This window comes from Danio rerio, chromosome 5 (genome assembly GCF_049306965.1).
Source record: "Danio rerio strain Tuebingen ecotype United States chromosome 5, GRCz12tu, whole genome shotgun sequence".
Classification (NCBI taxonomy): domain Eukaryota; kingdom Metazoa; phylum Chordata; class Actinopteri; order Cypriniformes; family Danionidae; genus Danio; species Danio rerio.
Window position 1 is genome coordinate 42,289,412 of NC_133180.1, and position 24,701 is coordinate 42,314,112.

The 24,701-nt window shown below is 35.3% G+C and overlaps 1 protein-coding gene across 34 annotated transcripts in view; it reads left to right on the plus strand.

The window, feature by feature from the left end:
- Positions 1-24,701, plus strand: part of arid3c (AT rich interactive domain 3C (BRIGHT-like)) — a 219,997-nt gene that overhangs the window by 174,928 nt on the left and 20,368 nt on the right. For all 34 annotated transcript variants that reach the window (XM_073950923.1, XM_073950907.1, XM_073950914.1 and 31 more), the window contains 1 exon segment: positions 10,895-10,967. In XM_073950923.1, coding sequence (XP_073807024.1) covers positions 10,895-10,967 — 73 coding nt within the window.

Here is a 24,701-nt window from a genome sequence, read left to right on the forward strand (position 1 = left end):
CAGTATGCATGCTTTCACATTAAATTATTGATGGAAAACAAACACACATGCAGAAACTGTCCTGGGCCCACGATGTATAATTCATAGGACTCTACTTGAGTGACTATGAAGATTTGCTGTGTTTTTCACTTGTAATTAAAGAGCGAAATGTGAGTGCTGAGCAGTTTTCAGCCTAATCCCTTAATTGCACTATGGGGGTTTGCCATTAAAGTGTCTTAAATTCTGTCAAACAACCCGCATTCCCTTTTTTTCTTTCTCTTAGCCGTACATAAATGAGGTCAGTCTGTGGCTCTGGCGAAGTGAAATTCATTCATGCCGAAGGTACAATTATCAGAAGCAAATGTCAGGATATAACAAAAATAATGTCTTACACAATTGCCTCTTTAAGTTCAATCATTTCACTAAAAGGTCATTCAGAGCATCTTTTGCAATCTCCTAGTCCTCAGATCACATGGTAAAACACAATGGTGAAGGACGGTTGGTGGACCATCCCCACATTCTCCATTGTGGCGCATCACCATACACATGATAAGCAGAAGCTGTGGTTGTTTTCTGAGACAGAATTGCATTATATAAGGGCTACTGACCCAATCTGAGCATGTGAAAATGTACACTGAACAGAATAGGGAGGGTTCTCTTTCGACTAAATTATAGACTGATAGTTGGTTGTCAATTCTGACTTTGATCCACACATGCTAGAATCCTGTGAAGGCAGGAGAAAGCGGTTTTCAGGTTGACGGCAGGCAGCTACTCTAAATCAAGAGAGTCTTTAAACGGCAAAAGAGTGCCTGATCCTAGTGTGAATGTTTTTGGTGGTCAAGATTAATGTGCGAGAGAACAGCAGACAGCTCTGTGCCAAACTCTCCCCTTGGGAATGTAATTGGTATTCGGGATTTGGTTTGATTTGTTTAGGATAAAAAAAATTGGCTTATTCACATATCAGTTGTATTATTTGTCCATCCAGTATTTCATATCAGGCTAAAGCTAATAGGAAATAAATTTATCTAAGTACTGTTTAGTTTTTTTGAGCGTGTTATTTTTTTTTTAACTCTTTAATTTTGTTTTTATTGAAAAAACTTACATACATACAGTACTGCCTTAGTCTTTACAGGAAGGAGATGGACCATATTTTAACTTCTCTTGGAAGTACTTTATTACAGTGAATTTAGCTTACTACAAAGGAACTCAATAGCCTACCTCCCACCCCACCCATCTAATATTAATCAAAATGTTTGTGGACGGTTCAAAAAAAATCTAATAAAAGGCATATTTATTTATTTAACGAATCATTTTCTTTTCAGTTTAGTCCCTTTATTAATCATGGGTCACCACAGCGGAATAAACCGTCAATTTATCCAGCATATGTTTTATGCAGCAGCTGCATACCCTTCCAGCTGCAACCCATCACTGGGAATCACCCATTCACTCTCATTTGCACACATACACTACTGCTAATTTAGCTAATTCAATTCACCTATAGTGCATGTGTTTGGACTGTGGGGGAAACCGGAGAACCCGGAGGAAACCCACCCAGCATGGGGAGAACATGCAAACTCCACACAGAAACGCCAACTGACCCAGCCGAGGCTCAAACCAGAAACCTTGCTGTTAGATGACAGTGCTATCTATCGTACCGCCAAAAGGCATATTACACATGAATAACATTTACAATAATAATATGGAACTGGCTGGGGCAAAAATTAAAAATTGTAGCAAGGTGTGCTTGGACAATAAGACCAAAAGAGACATTATAAAATGATTATGAAGGAAATAATGAAATAAAATAAATTTGAGTATGTTATTTAAAGTAATGTTATTATAATAATGTCTTCTTTTGTGACTTCTGATAATACAAAGACTAAGCCAAAGGAAAGTGAGTGAGAGTTATTAATTTATTAATTCACAAAACAATAATTAACATTAATGTTCAGGGAAGACTGTATTTGATCAATAATAGCTACTGAAAATGTGATTTAGCTTTTGCAGTCGTTAGAAAATAAATGAGTTAAAATGAATTGTTGACATATTGTCATGACACTTAAAAATAATTTAGTCGTGTTTTGGTTAAAAGTAGATGTGATAACATTATGCATTTCAATTTAATGGTGCAGTTTTTAGAGATGCAGAAGATATTTATCAGCTACGATAATACTATAATATTTTAAGTTGACTTTATTAAGTATGGCTCTAATTTTGCAACAACAGCAAAAAAGTGGTGGTTTTGAGCTACTGACAAGAGGGTATTTGCACACAGACTTTTAATTTCAGTTAGCAAGTTCAATCAGGCTTCCGGTTAATTGTCATCCCAAACAAAATTGCAACGTTTAAGGTCTGAAACAGAGATCTTCATAGTCTGGCTGAGATACGATAAAAAGTTGGTCTCTGACCAAACAAGAAGCACTGCGTTAATTAATATTTTTCTGCACCATGTTTTTTAAATATGGTCATTTATTTTATCCCAGTATTTTCAGTGGAGTTTCTGCGCTAGCCTGCGGCTAATGACGGTGCCTGTGTTTAAACGGTCTTTTGTCTCTTAATGGTTTAACAACTAAATGAATGCTTACGCCTATTTAACTGATTATATTTGAATTACATAACCACATCGATGCTGTAAAAGGAAGCTTTTGAAATTGAAAATAGTCGCATTAAGCTTTCACCGGAAGTTCATCATTGGTTGAAAAACACTAGCTGTGCATAAAGCCCATTTATTTATTCATGACAGACCTCGACTTCCCAAGCACACAAAAGCACACACGGCAAAATGTTGTTCAGTCATATAGTTATCAAACAAATCCCAGATAAAAAAAGTTTATATCAATTTTTGTCGGCATTGCAGACTGTTTGGTGCGACACAGATTTTTGAATTCCCACAGCAGTGCCGTACACGGTGACACTGACAATCTGATTTAGTCTGGGCAAAAGTCCACGCTCACCACAGGAGGGCCTTTCTCACACCTCCCTCACAGGGCCACACTGCACCGGCCCTGTAAAATAACACTTAGCTCTGCCAGTACACGCTCAACTCACTGCCACTTAATCCAGTCCGTCAGCTCAAGTACCCGGGCAAATCCCATTAGGAGGAACTCCATCAAGGAAAGACAAAGATCAGCTCTTCATATTAGCTTACACATCTCATTATGTCAGCTGAGCTCACTGCAGAACTGCGCACAGTTGAGGACCAACGTGTGTGTCTGTGCGTGTGCGTGTGTGTGCGTGTGTGTGTGTATGTGTGTGTGTGTGTGTGTGTGTGTGTGTGAAGGAATGGAAGCAGCACTGGCAGTCGGCCAGTTTGGACTAGTGCCAGCGTGACCAGTCGTGTTGTTCTCTAATTAACTCCTGCTCCCTTGCGCCTGAGCTTCTCACACACTCATATTCAAACACACACAGACACATTAAGCCCAGCAGTTTCCCAGGAGCTCCGGGACACAGTCCACACGCGCACACAGACACACTTGTACAACTATCTTTATGGGGACTTCCCATAGACATAAGGATTTTTATACTGTACAGACTGTATCATCTGTAGCCCAGCCCTCACATTCTGCATTTTTACGTTTTCGAAATACTTCATTCTGTGTGATTTATGAGCTGTTTCCCCATGGGGACTAAATGTCAAACTTTACTAGTATTGCTATTGTTGTGAAGACATAGGGTCACTCTTAAGGAATACAAGGCACACGTGTCCACACACACTGTGAGCAGCACACACGATGAGGAGCTTCTTTGTGAACGATTCTGTTGACATGGGCTTTATTTTTTCACAGTATTGATGCTTGGTTAATTAGTAGTTTGTTAGCACAGGTGGTGAGGGGTATTTTGAAATTATTTGTTCCTCCTAATTTGTTGTTTTAATTCTTAGAGTGGTCCAAGATACCATTTATTAATTATATCATGTTATAAATATTACACCATATTTTTTATATTAAATATAAATTCTACTTCTATTTATTTTATTTATCTATCTATTTTATTTTTTAAAGCAACCAATTCTGCCCTTTTAGGCTCATTTCAACTGTACATGAGAGATAACATCATTATCATCATATAAACTCAGACAGAGTGGTCGGATCATTGTCAAGAGGTTTATTTCACTATAATGACCAAATTACTTTATACAATCTTGCTTTTTATGCAGTTCTTTACCAAATGAATGAATAAATGGACATGAGATATCGATTTTTATTTGAAGTATTTTATAATGTGGGAATAAAGAGACTGCAGAGTGCTTTGTGAGCAATGAAACTTGCCCAGTGTAGGAAGTTATTTGTTAGGGTAGGACAGCCAATTACACAGTTTAGCATGAAAGTTCTCAATAGGCAAGCCTCACAAGATGACTTAAAATGATGGAAAGTAAAGACAAACCAAGCACTAAAAAGAGCTATTTTTCAGTAAAATACAAAGTACAATGAAGAACAAAAATGTGCTCAAATCAAGATGTTTTAATTTGCCTTAACAACTTCATTAGATATGGAAAAGTCTGACTGTCTACTAATGCTGAGCAAAGATAAATTGCGATTAATCATATAAAAAATAAAGGTTTGTTCTAACATAATATACACTACCTAACAAAAGTCTTGTCATCGATCCCAACAAATGATAAATTGACTTCTAGTTAATCATTTGGAAAAGTGGCAGAAGGTAGAATGATGATTCTGATGAACCATCTGTTGAACTTCATCCCAATCACCACAAATACTGAAGAAGACCTATTGGAACCCGCATTGACCCAAGATTCTTACAGAAATCAGTCAAGTTTGGCGAAGGAAAAGTCATAGTTTGGGGTTAATTCAGTATGGGGGCGTGTCAGAGATCTGCAGAGTGGATGGCAACATCAACAGCCTGAGGTATCAAGGCATTTGTGCTGCCCAGTACATTACAAACCACAGGAGAGGGCAAATTCTCCAGCAGGACAGTGCTCCTTCTCATAATTCAGCCTCCACATCAAAGTTCCTGAAAGCAAAGAAGGCCAAGGTGCTACAGGATTGGCCAGCGCAGTGACCAGACATGAACATTATTGAGCATGTCTGGTGTAAGATGAAGGGGGAGGCATTGAAGGTGAATACAAAGATCCTTCATGAACTCTGGAATTCCTGCTAGAACACTTTCTTTGCCTATATATTTATTTATTTATATATTTAAATATCTATGAAAAAAAGGTTTTGTATAGTTTTGTATGTATGTATATGTGCATATTACAAATACATATATATATATATATATATATATATATATATATATATATATATATATATATATATATATATATATATATATATATATAACCCACTTAAATCTTTTGTTTAAACAAACTTTTATTTTGGATTAGATTAATCGCTATTAATCTTTGCCCAGCACTAATATTTTCTGTTATTCCAGTTATTTTACTTTGTCTCTGTTTTTTCTAAATAATAATACCTTGCATTTTTGCCTTTCATCTGAGCTGTTTAGCAGACTTTGAATGCACACACCCACGAGTATAACACCGGGAGTGTATTATTTGCAGGGTCACAAAGGTTATGAGGTATAGAAGTAAAAGCATTTCCAAACTTTAAGGTCAACAGTCAGTCCCTCTGTTGAGCCTCCAGGTTTTAGTATGACATGCAGCAGCTCTAGACTGCCTGAAGCTCCACTTTAACTGGGTTCAAAGTCATATCCCTGCTCCCCCTCCACCGCCTTTGACAAAAAGAGTGGGGTGTGTGTGTGTGTGTGTGTGTGTATTCAATCACAAAGAATGTCACCCTGTCACTGGCCCACCTACCTGATTTGAGGATTGTGAAACAATGTCTATAGCATGACTGTTTGTATAAACATGCGAACAGTCCTTTTTTTTTTTTTTTTTTTTCTAGTCCCAGTCAGGGAATAGTTGTCCTTGTTTTGTCAGACCCATCAATGTCAATCAGCCCGAGTCTGGTTTTGTTCTGAAAAAGCTGACAAAAATATCTTACTAGAAGTGAAACTTTTCAGCACTGGGGAAATATATTGTATTGTCAAGAGCTCCCTCTACTGAAATCTCTGCGTGATACTGTTTTCAACATGCACACTGTAAACATATTGCCATATATTGAGAGCCTCATAAAAGTTAGTCTACAAATGTTTGTTTTTTTGCTTTTGTGTTCTGCAATTGTAACTTATAATATATATATAACTCATGTAAGTATATTCGAATACCATATATTGTTTTTACAATTCTTTCAGAAATTACTCACATATTTAGCATGTTTCATTTCCTTTTTTTTTACCTTACACATTGAACCTAAAGTGGCTGAAGGTTGAGTGAAGGTGTGATCACATAGTTACAGCACCCTCAAGGGACTTGACATTAAAAACAGCTTGTGTCATTTGAAACTATGACGAACTATTGAGACGCTTCATGATGAACACAAACACACACGCGCACATAAACAACACATGCTCAGCAACTGAATCAAGAAAGTGGGAATGACTCTAGACTTCTGTGCAAAGTGACATTTAAATCAATAAGCAGTTTGATTGAGTCTGTTTACTTGGAAAAGACCATGGAAATAGTCATAGTTCAGTTTTTATTAGTAGTTTGAATTAGTTTTAAAGTTTTTTGTGTGTGTGTTTTGTCTTTGGTTTGTTTGCTTTACTGTTTTGTGTTTTTTATTTCTGTGCAGCCTTATTGTTATTTTGTTTAATTTTTATACTTATACATTTTTTTAAGTTAAACAGAGTATTGAAACATTTCCTTTGCAACTAGCAGAGATAAAACAAGTTAACATTTTAGATATTTTACTTTTCAGTTAACAAGTTGCAAAAAGTGTATTTCATATTTCCGTGTAGCCTTGTTGTTATTTTATATAAGTAATCTTTTTTAATTAAAAAAAATATTGAATATCTGCAACAAGCAGAAATAAATTAATTTATAAGTTTAAATATTTTACTTTTTTCAGTTAACAAAAGGTACAAAAAAATGTTTGTTTATGAAATGATTTCAGTCAACTCAAATAATTAAGTTTTTCAAATTATTTATTAAACTGTGTCAGCTTATCAGTGCCGTCACTAAACAGTAAAAAATACTGTTAAAATAAACACCACTATATGTTATTTAACAAATCAATTTTACTGTATAAACAGTGAATTCAAATTGTGATTCATTCCAATCACATCGAGATTTAGCTTCATGCTAATGTTGTGAGACGACATGCATCAGTGCCCTGCATTCCTGCAGTCATAATGCTGGGAACAGAACTAATATGACTGTAATGGACCACTCAGAGGTGAAGCAGAGCTCTAATGTATTTTCCATCTGTTAATATTTAATGCAATGATGTAGACGTCATTACGCTTTTGACTTAATTACCCCTCTACTGGTCGCTCCAGCTTACTGATGACCTCGGTAACTGACAGTGTCACAATTACATCAGTTCAGTCTTAATCAATGTCTAATTTACTCATATAACTGCAGGTGTTTGGATGGATAAATGAATGTAAGATGAGCAACAGCTCGTTCTTGTTTATGTATTAAAATATCGATTTACATTTTCAGATTGTTTTAGAATGTTTTGAAGTATTAGATTTCCCAGAGATGGGTTGCAGCTGGAAGGGCATTCGCTGCGTAAAACTTATGCTGGATAAATTGATGGTTCATTCCACTGTGGCGACCCCAGATTAAGTAAGGGATAAAGCCGACAAGAAAATGAATGAATGAATGAATGAAATACTAGAATTTAAGCCCTGGGGCGGCATAGGGGCTTAGTGGTTAGCACTTTCACCTCACAGCAAGAAGGTCATTGGTTCGAGTCCTGGCTGGATCAGTTGGCATAGCTGTGTGGAGTTTGCATGTTCTCCTCGTGTTAACGTGGGTTTCTTTGCTCCTGGTGCTCTGGTGTCCCCCATAAGACATGCACTATAGGTGAATTGAATCAACTAAATTGGCCATAGTGTATGATAGAGTGTGTAAGGTGTGTAAAGTGTGTTTCCCAGTACTGGGTTGTGGCTGGAAGAGAACATATACTAAAACAGTTGGCAGTTCATTCCACTGTGGCGACCTCTGAAATAGATACTAAGTTGAAGGAAAATAAATAAATAAATATAAGTCCCAATATGCACATCAGACACTTGACAAGAAGCACCATGCTGCATCTATGACTGCTTGAGGAATTGCACACTGGACTCACGTTCCATAGTGAATTAAGTACATCCAGGAGGTTGTTTTGGCACAATTAAGCCTGACAGGCTTATCTTGTATAGGACTGAAGGGCTTTATTCTGCAGAAAAACTGCCATAAAACTTACATTAAAACACAAAACATTGATCTAAAACGTAATAGTTTATTAACTAATTCTTAATTAAATGCAAAGCTGACAAAACAGCTGATGGAGTATACACTAACCTCCGCACTTGTTCAGTAACAAGATGGTGGCAAACAGTTAAAAACACGAAGTAGACAGAAACAAAACTGACTAAATAAAAAATAGACTTTTCTATGTATTATTCACCAAACCATTAAAAACTGTGGCATGACAGACAAGCAAATACATATGAATGTGGATGCTAGTGTATGGATTTAAACGGATTCACTGACGGTTAAGGTGATTCAAAGTTCCCGGATGACCTGTGTTATTTGGTGGTTGTTATCTCGGGATAAAATAATTTGGAATTTCGCAACTGACCTATCAAAATCGAGTATTCTAGACAGCCAAGTAATAAGCAAATATAATATTATTTATTATGAATTTATGCAAATTGTGCACTGTTGATGCTTTCAAGTCATAAATCAATATTTACGAGTTGAACGTCGAACACAATCAGCACTACAAATTCATTATTACAAATCGAAAACTCAAAATTCTCTTAAATTCCAGAGTTTCTGAGCTAATGTCATTAGCTACATTTCCATCCACCTATTTTTATGTGCATTTTAGAGATGCACATAAAAATCAGTTGATGGAAACAGCAAGATGCGCATCAATTTTGAAAATGCGCATTAAAATATGTTCGCGTAACTTAGTAGGAAAAACTTTTTATTTGATAAGAAAAGATCTGCAAAAACTAGGATGGAAACACTTTTACCAAACAAATTCCAGCATGCGCATTAAAAAAAAGTGTAATTTTTGTTATGAGCGATCAGTGCTGTCGTCATCGTCTTCTGAGGCTCAAGTCATTTATTAAATAAGGAAAAGATTTGTGCAGCTTCCCCTACCACAAAATACATTTTTACTGTTGATATTTGCCGCCAATCAGAAAGTGACGATTTTGTTCTCTTTAACTCGTTGGATGGAAACCCTGCTTTATTCGCACATCTTTTATGCGATATTCTAGTTTTGCGCATAAAGTAATTCTCATTTTTTGGTGGAAACAAAGCATAGTGAAATTGAAGGATGCAACAACTGTCATGTGTTTATTAAAAAAATTAAAACTTTTTGAGTATGACAAGATACAAGATGTAATTTAACAATATAAAAGTTTAAAATGATTAGCTTAAAGTGGCTAAATAAACTATTTAACAAAAATGAAAATGCAAAACACGCCTAATGCAATTTCTTTATTACAGCTATCAAAAGTAACTTTAACGCACTTGACGTCATAGTTACGACTTGTGAAGTACGAGCTTTCCAGAAGGAATTGAACGCAGCATGTGACATGACATACGCTCACATAAAACAATATGTATCATTTCACAGCATTGCACTTCTAGTCTGGTGTGCGACCTGCTTCAGAATATTGCGCAACATCAACATTTAAATCTCCATACATTAAGAGGAGCAGGGTTTTCATGTTACACACTCTTGTTCTTCAGGATTTACATTCAGACTTGCACGTTCATATCTTGTGCATCAGTATCTGCATGCATATGAACAACCATTTAGCAGTGATGCGTTTGTTTAAACGATCTCAAACGGATTTAAAGTCACTCTCGTTTCTATATGTTTCGACAAGTATGACACATATAGATGTTAACAGATATCATCTATATGCTGGTGACTTGACTGACTTTACAGCATTTCCGAGCTCGGTTCCCGATGAGAGATGTCATACTTCGACTGAAACGTGTTTTATTCGTGCTGCACGTCTCGGAAATGTCACACATGGGTAAAAGCCTGGTGTGTTGTATTCACACTTTAAACCCACTGTACCTTTTTCTCCGAGGCATTGATTGCATTGGTCCTTTAATATTGGTGACAGCTAATACACTCCTAAATGATCGGTTATTATCTCCGGGGCCTTGTTCCATGTGCCCCGCTGTTTCCAAAGGTCATCCCTCTGTCTTCCTGTATCGACCTGCTCGCCTGTTAACGTGGCCTAAGACTTATTGAAAGTGAAGGTTGAGGAGCATATTTCCATCAGGTTGCAGTCTTCTCCTTCACGAGACGGCTTTTAAAAGGCTCTTTTGAGCATGTCCATTCAGAGAGAGGGGACAGGATGAGAAAACATAATGGATATGCCAATACAGGCAAAAGCGCCCTTAAAATGCTTGCGGTTTCCCACTGGTGTAAGTGTATCAGCGTCTAGGTTTAATACGATAAATTTAACGCTAGATTTGCTCTATTGTATGTGTGTCATAATCTGTAGCTTCGTAAAAATGCGCCTTGTCTTGACATTCTTAAATCAAGAAGCATTTACAGACAAGCAAAAATTGACTTGTTTTCAGAAATCATAAGTAAAATGACTTGAGTTTTTCTTTGAAACAAGCAAAATAACCTGCCTATAGATTAAATAAAATGATCCTGTTCTTGTTTTGAAATTAGATTACTAAAGTCTTTATTATTGTCACGTTATTAAATTTAAATTTGTTATTTCTGAAAACAAGCCAATATTGTTTTTTTGTCTAGAAAATGCTTCTTAATTTAAGCATTTTTAGATATTTGAGCAAGAAACAAGACAACAGTGCTGTTCAAAATACTAACAAAGCATCATTTTTATCTTTCCACAGCTGTACGAACTAGACGATGATGAGAAGAGGAAGGAGTTTCTTGACGATCTCTTCAGTTTCATGCAGAAAAGAGGTGAGTCTTGTTTTGTGGAGCTGGTCAGATAGCAAATATCAGAAGCACACACCCTTTCACACCCATGCCGCAAAACCATATGTTGGCTTTAGATGGTGATGTTTAGATAAGGGTAATTATTGGATTTGTGGATGCTTTTTTAGCCAGGTGAAATTGTGTTCATCAAATAACCAAAGAAACATTTTTAACTCTCAGTTCATGTTTGAATTTTGGGTGTGTTTTTTTAATGGTGTTGGTGAAAACGACCAGTTAAGATGAGGCAGGACATACTGTCTTCACTTGACTTTTCAGTTTTACCCACACCATAAAAACACATTTGACATAATAATACTTTTCACACATTGCAGAAATAAAAATTAGAACATACACACTGTAAAACTGCTTTTCTTACTTTGAGTTTTTGTCTTGTTTCTAGTCCAAATATCTAAATATTCTTAAATCAAGAAGCAGTTTCTAGACAAGCCAAGAACATTGTCTTGTTTTCAGAAACAATATGCCAAAATCAAGTGATTTTTCTTTAAAATAAGTAATCTGCCTATTGGCTTAGTCAGATATTATTTATGCAACGAGAAAACAAGTTAATTTTGTTTACCTCATTGGCAGATTATTTTGATTCAAGAATTTTTAGATATTTGGACTTGAAACAAGACAAAAACTCTCAAGTAAAAAAGCAGTTTTTTGCAGTGTATAATTTTTTTTAATTGTATGATATTATATTTAATTTTATTTAAAGAAACAACATTGTAACTGTAACAACATGTTTTTAATTTTATGTTATTATTACTGTGTATTTACATTTTTTATTATATTATTTTATTAGTAGTTTTAATTATTACTTTTTAAAATTATTATTATGATTTTTACCAATTTCTTTCTTCTTTTAACCTTAAGTAGCAGTTTGTGGCACAAGCAGCACCAAGATCATGGGTTTGAGTCTTAGCAAAGCTACCATGAATAAACCGGAACTGTATGCCTGTAAAGCAGTGTAAAAAGCAGTTAAAGCATTTCTTTGAGCAAAAGTGTCTGCTAATTGAATAAATGTAGTTAGCTGCTAAGGGCAGTTAGCAGTTGTTGTTGTTTTACTTTATGGCCTAAATTGTGACTAGAATTTAAAAAAAAAAAATATATATATATATATATATATATATTCAGGCCCATTTTTTTGTCCCATACATGAGACTATTTGTCTTATTTTGACTGCTATGCCATCATGGTGAAAATAACCCATCGAAAAATGCTTTAAGACCAATCAGAATCCTCTGTCAGCTGTCGATTCGGTGTGACTTTTGCTAATCAGTTTTGGCCAATCCTAACAAACATTTTTCATCCAACATCCAGCTGTGCATAGGAGAAGTCTTTCGCTACTGTGTTGTTTTAAAAAAAGAGAATTAGCTTTTATTTTAAATCTTGGACCTTATTCTTAAAACAAATGACCAAAATTTTTTTGAATACTATTTTGGCTAAAATAGTCTAAAAATGTGGTTATGATGACCATCTAACAAGCTAATTCAGAATAGTGCTTAAAATGTCACTAAAATGCAGTATTTAAAAGTCTTAATTACATGGAAAATGAGGCGTATAATTGCAAAAAGGTCCACTTTTTGCGATAAAAGAGCCACCCTTTCACCAGACTGGCTACAGGCCTGCTATTAGTATTTTTAGTATTTCTGATGCAGGTTTTGTGTTACAGCAGGTCAAATTGACCTGCAGCATAATATAAGGGTAAACAGTTTTTCTTTTGAGTAAATACTGTAATATAACAAGCATATCCTGTCATCTGAACAACTGGAATAATTCGATTTGTGTATAAATGTGTGGCACCTGTGGTGGAAAACAAAGCATCATAAATGCCCAGCCACCCATCTGCCGTCTCGCCAACAATAGAAATGCAGGCTTTATTGTTTTGGTAAAGGCTGAGAATGTGTAGATACTATTGTGATAGGCTTTTCCATGTTTCCTGCTTGACCCGTCCAGTTCTCTGAAGTGTTGCTGCCACCGTGGTGTGTTTGTGCCCCTGATGCTATCTGAAACAACGGCTTCTGCTGTTTGTATTATAATTACTCTCAGATTATGTGAAAACATCCCTGAGGGGATGACCTTGCCACAGTGGGGAAGGCAGCATCCTGGTATTATGTTAGCATAATGAATTTTCAGCTTTATTGAAGAGGGAGGTACATCATCTGACCGCTTTTTCCCACCAAGGTGCTTCAGCAGACATCAGCCCTCCATATTTTTATAGCGGAAATAGAGGAACTTTAAAGGCCTTGCATAATATGAGGAAGTTTGCAGCCTTTGAAGACTTTCCATGGCAGATATTTTAAGCTCTCGTGGCTGTTTTTGTCACTAATATGACTTTGTTTTGGTAATATGGTGTATTTTAACTGTATGATCATTATTTAACCATATATTTTAATCCACATGTGCTGTAATTTGATGTAGTTGTACAAACGTATTAAAGTTAAGGTTTATTGTTTAAAATAAGATGTCTATATGATGTTGATTTTTGTAAAGACAGATACTGTCGCACAAGAAAAATGTCAGACCTGTTTATATCATATAATTGAATTTTTTTTACATTATTAATAATACTAATATATAGAACTTAATAATAGATGCCCAACCTAATCTTAATTAAAACATTTATTTACATTTTTAAAATATTGTTTTCTTCATTTTTGATTAAATACATAAGAAATTAAATGCATATTTCCATTATTAATAAAACAACAAAAGATAAAATAAAATAAAAATTACCCACTTTTTACTTTTACCCACTGCTTTTAACTGCAGGACCGTAGGAGCTTTAAAAAGAAACTAAACTTTTTCCTTTTTTTATATTTTATTTCTGTTGTATTTTTTTTTAAATGTTTTTAAGACATTTTGTTTGTTTTCTTGATTTGATTTTGGTAAAACTTCTTCTGTGGTATTGTAAAGTAAGACATTTCTTAATTTCTGAAATGTATTGGTGTAGTAGCAATCTTTTTTTTTTTCCAGAAAATGCATAAACAGTTGAAGGCAAAATTATTAGATATTTTTATTCCTTTTTTTTAAATATCTAAACAATATTTAATAGAGCAGGGAAAGTTTCACAGTATATCCCATAATATTTTTTTCTTCTGGAAAAAAGTGTTGTTTCTTTTAGTTTGACTGGAATAAAAGTTTAAAAAAATTATTTTTATTTCTGTTTTAGTTGTTAATTTCAACTTGCCTAGTTAACCTAATTAACCTACTTAAGTCTTTAAATTGCACCTTAAGCACCTATTGAAAAATAACTAAAATATTATGTACTGTCATCATGGCAAAGACAAAATAAATTAGTTATTAAAACTAATGTTTAAAAATGTGTTGAAAAAAATCATGTTTCTGTTAAAGAGCACTCTGGAAATATTTTTACTGCAACTATATACATTTTAGAAATTGTACCATAATAATCGTGATAATGATTTTTTTAGGACTGCACAATATATTGTTTCAGAATTTATATATATATATATATATATATATATATATATATATATATATATATATATATATATATATATATATATATATATATATATATATATATATATTGCAGTGTGCAGTCTGCATAGTCACCTCTCAGGATCTGGAATGCTGAGTTAAAATTGTAATTAAGTCAAAAACAGATTACTAGCAAAGTTTAATCCTAATGGAGTGAACGATTTTAAAGTTCTGTGACTGTGTTACTTTGTTCTACTGTATTACTTTATGCTTGTAATTTATTTGTTATGCAGTTGAACTCCCTTTTAATGTAAAATCATGAATTCTTCCCCAATAGAGTTACTCAAATCATCTTTAAAATGATATTCATATAGCAAGAGATATTGCAGTAAAATAATCACAATGTATGTTTTTTCCAATATCATGCAGCCCTGATATTTTTCATAATGGAGCAGCCATACAATAGATTATTTAAACAATGAACTAAATCCATACTCAGTGATGGGTTGCAGCTGGAAGGGCATCCGCTGTGCAAAACATATGCTGAATAAGTTGGTGGTTCATTCCGCTGTGGTGACCCCTGATTAACAAAGGGACTAAGTCGAAGAGCAAATGAATGAATGAATGAAGTAATTATAATTCTGTGTTCAGATCATTTCCATTTATTGTGAAAACATAATAAATGTATCAAATACAGCAAAGATCAAATCATTTTTAAAGCATGATTGACTGAGATGTTGTATTATAAACTTGTCATGCACAATAGTCATCAAGACGAACAGAAAATGTTTTGAGGAAGAAGAACTGAACGAGAGACACTCTAAAACTATGGATCATGACAGATGTGCCTTTCCAACAGCTGTGGCTGAGGATTCCTTACACGTTACACTGAAGGAACTTGGCAGTATTTCAACAAAATCTATGTGCCGATGTATTGTGGTGTGTTGCTGACCTTGCAGCCTGTCAGCAGTACAATATATTATTACTGAATAGCTTACAACATCATGACAACTGACTGTTCACTCACTTAGTGCTTATTCGGTATATCAGCAGCGCTGATGTAGATTCAACCAGAATTTCAACAGCAGTTTATATTAAAAAATGCAGAGTATTGGAATCATTTACAGGTTTAGGTCATGAAATTATTTAAAAATCTTAGTACAAAGTCCAATATTATAAAAATCTCGTCTTAGCAATATTAATTAAACTCTGTAATTATAATGAGAGTCCTTATTCCAGACTACATGCTCTACAATATACACTGTAAATCATTTCTCGAAGCTTTCCGTGCCAATGACACATTTTTGTGATGTATTTGTTTACACATCATGTGTGGCCATTTTTGACTAGTCAAACCATCTTTGCAACAGATTTTCTTGTTTGAAGCAGAACTCCACCTCAGCAGTTTGGTTTGGTTTGGTGTCGGAGGCGGTTACAGGTCACAGGAGATCTGATTTATTTGCCCTGAGAGGCAACAGATGACAGAGAAGGCCGAGTCGTCATTTAGCTCCGTTTCATCTGTTTAAATTTGTGATGACAGGAATGCAGGGCAGGTTTTATCGTGGTTCACGCTGTTGTTATTGCGCCACGGGCTAATCCACCCGAGAGACAGTCAGCGAGGAGTCACCCAGTCTACTGATGCCATGACATAAAAATGCCTGAAAGCAGCGAAGTGAAGCTCTTCCCGTCAGCTCAGGCATGAGATCAAATATAATTAAATCCCACCGCCTCGGTTCTTATGCTTGATGTCTAAATCTGTATTGACTCCAGCACTCAGGAAACCAGCGCTCTCATCAGGGGTTGACTAAAACATGCAGATATTTAGTGTTCGTGCACACATCTGCCCCATTGTTTTTCAAATAAAGCCTTTTTGCATTAAGCCTATTATGGATTTGCTTGTCATAACTGAATCTTTCAGCACATAATCCAGGTTACCTGCCGTACTCGTTTTACTGTTGTGTTGTCAATCATGTGTCCATGGTGTCAAGTAGCTTTCATTGCTGTTATCATAGTTTTTAACTGACAGCATGAATAGAGTGAGAACCTCCTCCTCCTCCAGATTAGGTTTTGTCACTCAGTACGTGGATTTGTGTATGACTTATCAGGGATGAGACCATAATGAAGGAGGATTTTCAAGAGACCATTATTAGGAGACAATTTTATTCAGTGTTACTTGCCAGTGTATATTTACATAGTGTGTGCACCGTGTTTGATGCTAATCTTGTCATCAGAACAGTCTGCACATGCTAAACTTTTTTCGCACATGTATTTATTTTTAATGAGTTTGTTTGTCCACAAGGTGATGACACTGATAGCGCCTCATCTCACAATCCGTAAAAGAACCCATTGATAAGCACATTGATGAGCACATGTGTGAGGGCTTCCAAAGATATCCACAACTATACTTCAGACTGGTACAAAGACATTTTTAGCACCAGATGATCCGCTTCAGATATGAGGCTTTTGACTTTGTCTTTCGCATTACATGCCATATTGCAGACATGTACCTCAGAAAGGTTTTTTGCCAGAGAAAAGATTAGAAAAGATGTCTGCAGTGTGGGAGATTTTTACTGTGAACAAGAGGACATTAAAAATTGCATTGTTTTAGTGATATTGGGAAAAGAAAGATGACATTTCTGAGAAAAGTTAATATTCACAGTTATAAGACTTTATTTTGATGGTTCCTATTGCACATTTTGTTGACTAAAAGTTGCATTGCAACTACATGCCAATTACTTCTCATCTGAGTATTAGTAGACTGTCTGATTATTTACTGATACTGCTCCTTCAACAGACATTTAACTGACTATAAAAAACTTTGTACATGTCAACACCCTAACCATAACCCTAACCCTAACCTAACAGTCTACATATAATCTATTGAAAATGAGTTGACATGTAGATGCAATGTAACTAAAACCCAGCAAAATGTGACTATCAAATTAAAGTGATACCCAAAGGTTTTATTACTTTGCCTATATACAGTTGAAGTCAGAATTATTAGCCTTCCTTTGAATTTTTATTTCATTTTTTAAATATTTCCTAAATTATGTTTAACAGAGCAAGGGAATTTTCACAGTATGTCTGATAATATTTTTTCTTGTGGAGAAAGTCTTATTTGTTTTATTTTGGCCAGAATGAAAGCAGTTTTTAATTTGTTTAAAAACACTTTAAAATCAAAATTATTAGCCTCTATATTTTTTAAAGTCTACAGAACAAGCTATCATTATACAATAAATTGTCTTATTACCCTAACCTGCATAGTTAACCCAATTAAATTAAGCATTTAAATGTCACTTTAAGTGCTTTTTAGTAAAATATTATATACTGTCATCATGGCAAAGACAAAATAAATCAGTTATTAGAAATGTGTTATTAAAACTATTATGTTTAGAAATGTGTTGAAAATATCTTCTCTCTGTTAAACAGAAATTGGACTCAAAAATAAACAGGGGGGCGAATAATTCAGGGGGCTAAAAATTCTGACTTCAATTATCTGATGCCAGATGGATCAGAGTGATGAATAGTGATGGATAAAATTTTGGGTAGAATCCAAAAGTAAAATAGAAATAAAAGGTTTTAGACAATTTGAATAGGGGTCTTTCGTTATTTTTCTGTGAGATTTTGAAACGCATCGTCCCCCACTACAATATGGCTGTTCATGGCAGCATGCCGTTAGTGGTTTTTCTTGTTTAAAACTTGGTGAGGATCATATTACACATGACACACTGCCTTTTATAAATGGCATTTCGAGACATATTTGGACTGAATGAGATTAATGCCATGATGCAATCTGAGATGCAAACACAAACAGCTGCTATCACATTACAGCTCTTATTAAAAGCTGCTCTTTCTGACCTTCCTAAATTTTATAGCTGATTTTTGATACTTTGACAACAGGTATTTGCTCTCTGCATCTGTCTGTTCCTACTTTTGCCAGGAGTAATATCGCTTTTGCCAAGTATTGGTTATTTTGCCAAATAACATAGGCAAACATGTTTAACTGACATTTTTAAATGATGATTTATAATAATAATTGTAAGAATGTTTTATTAATTTTGTTATAATTTAACCATTAACACTAAGAGTTTTCTCAGTTTAATATGTACATATTTTATTTATTGTTATTATTTAATCTTCTCAGGGCATACATTGGCCATTTAATTTCTCTTAACTAGTTGTTTAATGTAAAGAGATCAATAGCCTTATTTTTAACATGAGTAAGATAAATGACGGGATGCAAACGATCCACCTGCCGTTATTTTGGTAGGTAAATTTAAGCAGTACACTATAATAGATGAAAGGTCAATGATCAGCGATACCAAGTTCATATTTAGAGCTTTGCCAAGTATTGGTTACACTGCAATCTGAGCTTCAACCTAATAAAGATTTCAGAATGCAATTAGGACACAGCATCTTACATGTGTTTTGAACAGCAGTGTATGTTACATGTGTCTCTGAAAATAAATGGCTTATTTGTTGACTGGCACATATATCTAAAGTGCAAGACTTTTAAAATGTAATATTTGGCTTTGTGCAAGTAAAAATTAGGGATGTCCTGATCAGGTTTTTTGTCATCAAGTCTGAGTCATTTGATTTTAAGTATCTGTCGATACCGAAACTGGATCTGATACTTCTATAATACATTTAAAAAAAAGAAGAGCGAAGAAACAGATCCAAGATTCTTATTGTTTCTTTAATTCACCTTATTTTAACATTCAACAAATCTGTTACCAAACAGAGCACTTCTGTGAGGTAGCGTGAACAATCAAGTAATACATAACATTAATTATTCACTTTTGGACTTTAGTGCAACAGTAAATATAAAAAAAAAATGTATATAAAAACAAACAACACCTCAACTTAAAATACCCGGCAGGCAAACCCAAGTTTACATATCTCACAGTTTACTATGGCAATGTTGTCGTCACCAACTTTATAAAAACTCCAGAATGCACTTGTGCTTTCCGCTTTAAGCTACTTCCATGTTCTACTTTGCTCGCATTTAACCAGTAGCGTATAAATATATATATTTGAGTCCTGATCTACAGGTAACGTCCGATTCTGATCAAGTCTGAAAACACGTGAACAGGCCCGATTTCCAATGAAATGACCGGATCTGGACATCCCTAGTAAAAATAGTTTGTGGTTCTAATATAAGACAGATCTGACCAATCTGTCATCATTTTCCTACATTTTCATCTATTGAAATTGATTTTTACCTCATGCAGTTACATCAATGGGAAAGAATTAAATTGATCGTGCTTCAAAAAATGTCATTTAAACAGTCCAAATGACTTGAAAAGTAGTCCATCTATATCAGTCTATATCAGTTTAAGCCACACGACAGCTTTAGGAAAGAAACAGTGAATGAACAAAGCAATGGTTCACCAAATCAAGTCTGAAATTAATACATTGATTCACCAGTGACATATTAAATAGACCAGAAGTGGAAAAAAAGCCATTTATAATGCTACAAAAGACTTATGTTCTTATGTATGCAATCATGCATTTTCAGTATTGATAATAAAATTGTCAAAGATTGGTATTAATCAACTGCTGGTATTTACATTAGGAAAAACTTTGGAAAGAATTTTCCTGTCGTTACTGTTTAGAGAGACCTTTCAATAGTCACAAATGCAAAATATTCTCAAAGCTAAAGATTTCCCTTCCAGAGTGACGTTCCACATCCTTTCCGTCGCAAGCTCAAATATCAACTTGACGATAGTAAGAAAATGAAAACTTTACTCAAAATCGTCTCGACTTCACTATGTGTCCGGAACACATTAAAAAGCAATAGACGAAAGGTTGTCTCCCGCTGAGAGTGAATTCGTGCCAGGACTGTTGTCCCCTGTAGGCCTGGCCTGAGACCAGAGGTCGCTGGCCTTCCCAGTGTCCCCCGGACCCCGCCATCATCAATCATAACCTGTCAAATACAAAATCGTTTGTCGCGAGCCCCTCTGTGTAGTGAGATGGCCGTATCTTTTTTCACATCAAAATGGCTGCCTGTGCCTCACAGCTCAACACAAACAGTCCTGTGTTTAACTCTGCTCGTGGAGGAATGTAGATGATATTCGCTGCTCCCCCAGAGAGCTTTATATAGAGAGAAGTATTTATGACCAGCTGTTTAAGACCTGTAAATGAAACGTGCACTGCAAATTATGCCTCTGTCAGAATGGAGATATCATATGATACCAGGAAAGTTTGGCCAAACATGCACCGTTGCTTTATGGAGGCTGGATGAAAACCTTCTTTGTTCGACACCGGCTCTACTGCGGTTGTCTCATTATATGAAGAGAAATGAGATTTAAACAACTGATGTAAATCACTTAATTGTGTCCTTTTCTTTTAAGTTGCCTTCTGAAGAATAAATACGTCCATCGAGGAAGAGACTTGGAGTGATGGGCTCATTTACGACCCCTAATCTTTAAGCAATAGAACAATGCGAGTGTTATTGCCCATTGTAAACTGATAAATTCCCACTTTGATTCATGATTCCCACAGGAAAGCAACAATAAATTGATCACATCTAAGGGCAGCATCAGCACTTTCTTTTGAATAAATCAATATTTGACGCTTTCATAGTTACCTGAAATACTAATGAAGAGAATGAAAGGCCAAGAACGGCTCTTTGAGTTTCTCCCGTATTTTCTGTTCTAATTCCCCTGTTTTAACATGAGAAACGAAGTTAGGCTCATAGCACTCTCAAACCACAACTTCAGCTCAGACATTCTAAACATCACGAATGAAACTATGAATTTTGATGTTGCTTATTTACTACAATGGGTCTATTCACATCGTGCAGTTTTTAATCTACATACTCATCTACATCTAAATACTCTGACTGTGTCTCACTGTTTTTTCAGCATTGGTTGTTCAACCTTATTATGTTTAATTCTAGAGGTAGACATAATAAATAAAAAGCAAGTAATGATCCTCTGTTTTTGTGCAATTCAATCAACAGTAAACTGTATTTGTTAATTGCACCTTGTATTCAGCTTGACGTTTATAATAAAATGAAAGTACTATGATTATTTTATGACTTTAAATTCAGTTTTGAGTGTTTCGAGGCATTTTTTCAGCTCAGAATTTAAACTTTATACACCCTTTTGAGCACAGATACAAGATTTAAAATGGAAGGCATGTGGACAAACCAGTTACTCTCTCCTTAGAAAGAAAAGACTCACTTTTATTCATTTGTCAGCATGAAATGTTCATTCATTCATTCATTCATTTATTCATTCATTTTCCTTCGACTAATCCCTTTATTATTCACCACAGCAGAATGAACCGCCAACTATTCCAACATATGTTTTACACAGTGGATGCCCTTCCAGTTGCAACCCAGTACTGGGAAACACCCGTACACATTCATTCACACACATACACTACGGCCAGTTTAGCTTATCCAATTCACTTATAGAACATTGCTTTGGACTTGTGGGGAAACCGTAGCACCCAGAGGAAGCCCATGCGAACACGGGGAGAACATGCAGACTCCACACAGACATACCAACTGTCTCAGCCTGGACTCGAATCAGTGACCTTTTAGCTGTGAGGTGACAGTGCTAACCACCGAGCCACCATGTCATCATCATGAAATGTTAAATCACTGTAAATATACAATATGGTTTATTATCACTTATTACTGTATGTAGCATGTTACTATATCCTTAGGAGAAATAGACTTTATATTCAGTGGTTATTCACTTTATTTTCATTGCATACAGAGTCTTTAACTACAATGTACTAACATTTACTTTATCATAAGTAATGTCCATATACCCAAAGTGCTTCACAATCATGAGGGGGGTCTTTCCACACCATCATCAGTGTGCAGCATCCACTTGGATGATGTGACGTCAGCCACAGGACAATGGCGCCAGTGCGCTCACCACACACCAGCTATAGGGGGAGTAGAGAGACAGTGATACAGCCAATTTGTGGACAGGAATAAATTAGGAGGCCATGATCAGTAAGGGCTGATGGAGGGAATTTTGCCAGGACATCGGGGTTACACCCCTACTCTTTATGAGAAGTGCCATGGGGATTTTTAATAACCACAGAGAGTCAGGACCTCGGTGTCATCTGAAAGACGGCGAACACTGACAGTGTAGTGTCGCCTTCACTTTACTGGGGCATAGGACTCACACAGACTGCAGGTTATGCGCCCCCTGCTGGCCTCTCTACAACCACTTTCAACAGCAACCTAGTTTTGCCATGTGGTCTCCCATTCAGGTAGTGACCAGGCTCAGCCGTACCTGTCAACCCTCCCATTTTTCCCGGGATTCTCCCGTATTTTACTGTTCTATCCCACTATCATCCCGTAAAGGTATTTTCCCATATTTCTCCCGTATTTTCAGTATTTCTCTTAACAGCCTGTCCTCCCTATACGCAACCCATACCGCCTAACCACCTCTTAAACATGAGTCTTTTGTGCTTTCCCTTTGTTTAGGAATGAAAACACTTATGAATAAATATTAAAAACGGCGCGATTCCATTTCTTTTTGATTACAAGTGCGTCACCCATCCTATACAATCCTCAAAACAATCATAAAATGGTGCATGACTGTCAGCTGACGTGCTCCATAGTGATAAATAGACGCTGTTTCCCAAATGGATTCTGTACACGCGATTTAAAGCGGAGCGAAAGCCTGGTTTTTGGGTGCGTGTTTAAACAGACATACACACATAATTAATAATAATAACATATAAACATGTCGATCTTTGTGGGTTTTTTTCCCAAACACAAATAATTTCATCTTAAATGAGCATAAAAAGTTAGAAAAGCAGTCGAATGCTTTCATCATAACGTTAGATGTGTGCATTTTAAAGTGATACCTCTTATTTAATGTAATAAAACAAATCTTAATAAATGAGAGATTCATTCGTTGCTCTGTAATCAGAATGTTTCAGTTAAATAGTGGAGAAATGGCTAATGAGATTGATAGCTTGATTCTATTTTATTATAATAGCTATTAATTTTAATAAGCTGAACTGTTTGCTAATGTATTTACTGTTAATGTAAATATTAATTTTTCTTTTGTTAATAATAATTTTTTAACATATTCCTGACCATTTACCTGTTTATTTACAATTAAACAGCTTCAAATGAACATATTTAGTAATTTTTTTTAAGGGGTAGGGGTGGGGGGGGGGGGATCCCTTATTATGGTGGGCATATCCCTTATTTTCACATCCCAATTTTGACAGGTATGGGCTCAGCCCTGCTTAGATTCAGTGAATAAACAGTCTTAGGCTGCAGGGTGAGATGGCTGTGGCCTCCCATATAAATGCACTTATTGTGTTCATGCATGTTTTTACACTGTACTTCTATTTAAAAAAAAACATGTAGTAACATCTGCTATTAGCTTACCAACTGCATAGCAACACACTTGCAAGTATCATGAACGCCCTAGCCAATGTCTTATAATTGCATACAGTCAATGAAGGATAAACCTTTAGCATCAACCTTTAAAAAAATACTTAAAACTATAGAGTGTGAAATATATGGATGTAGTGTCTTTGACGTCACATGCAGATTTCTGAAGAGAGCAAATGAAGCTACAAGTGGGCACGGGGGGAACCTGCAACCCTCTACACAGATTGTTTTTTATTTATTGTACTTTATACAGTAGCTTAATTGTGTATAAGTTTCTATGCTTCCCAAAAGGTGCGACTGAAGTACCCAGAAAATTGCAGGAAAAGTAGCAGATACTGAAATGTAAGCAGTCAACTTGACAGTTTTTTAAACTGTAGACATACATAGAAATTATGGCTGCATGATATTGGAAAAAAAATACATTGCAATATTTAGATTTTCTACTATTTATATTGCAATATTTCATGGGATGACTTAAATAGCTCTTTTGGGGGAAAAATATAATATAAGGTTGATAGGCATGATTTTGTAAAGGAGTGCATCTGCATAAAATATATAATAAAAAACAAGCATCAATAGATACAGTAGAGCAAATATACAAATGGAGTATAACAGTATTCAGTAACAGAAATAAAATAAAATAACCAAGTGTACGATAAAGCTGTATTGTCTTCATTGTATAAATAATTAAATACAATGAATCTTTGTCTACAAACAGTCCAAATGCGTTAAACTCGCCTAAAATGTTTATATAGGTTTTAAAAACACATGCAATTGATTAACATTGACTTTATTATGGTTAAACTAAAATGACTCCAAAATTCTCTTGTGTTCTGAACTGTTGGACCTGGTCAACTGTAATCCTGACTCTACATTGCATGTCCAGTGAT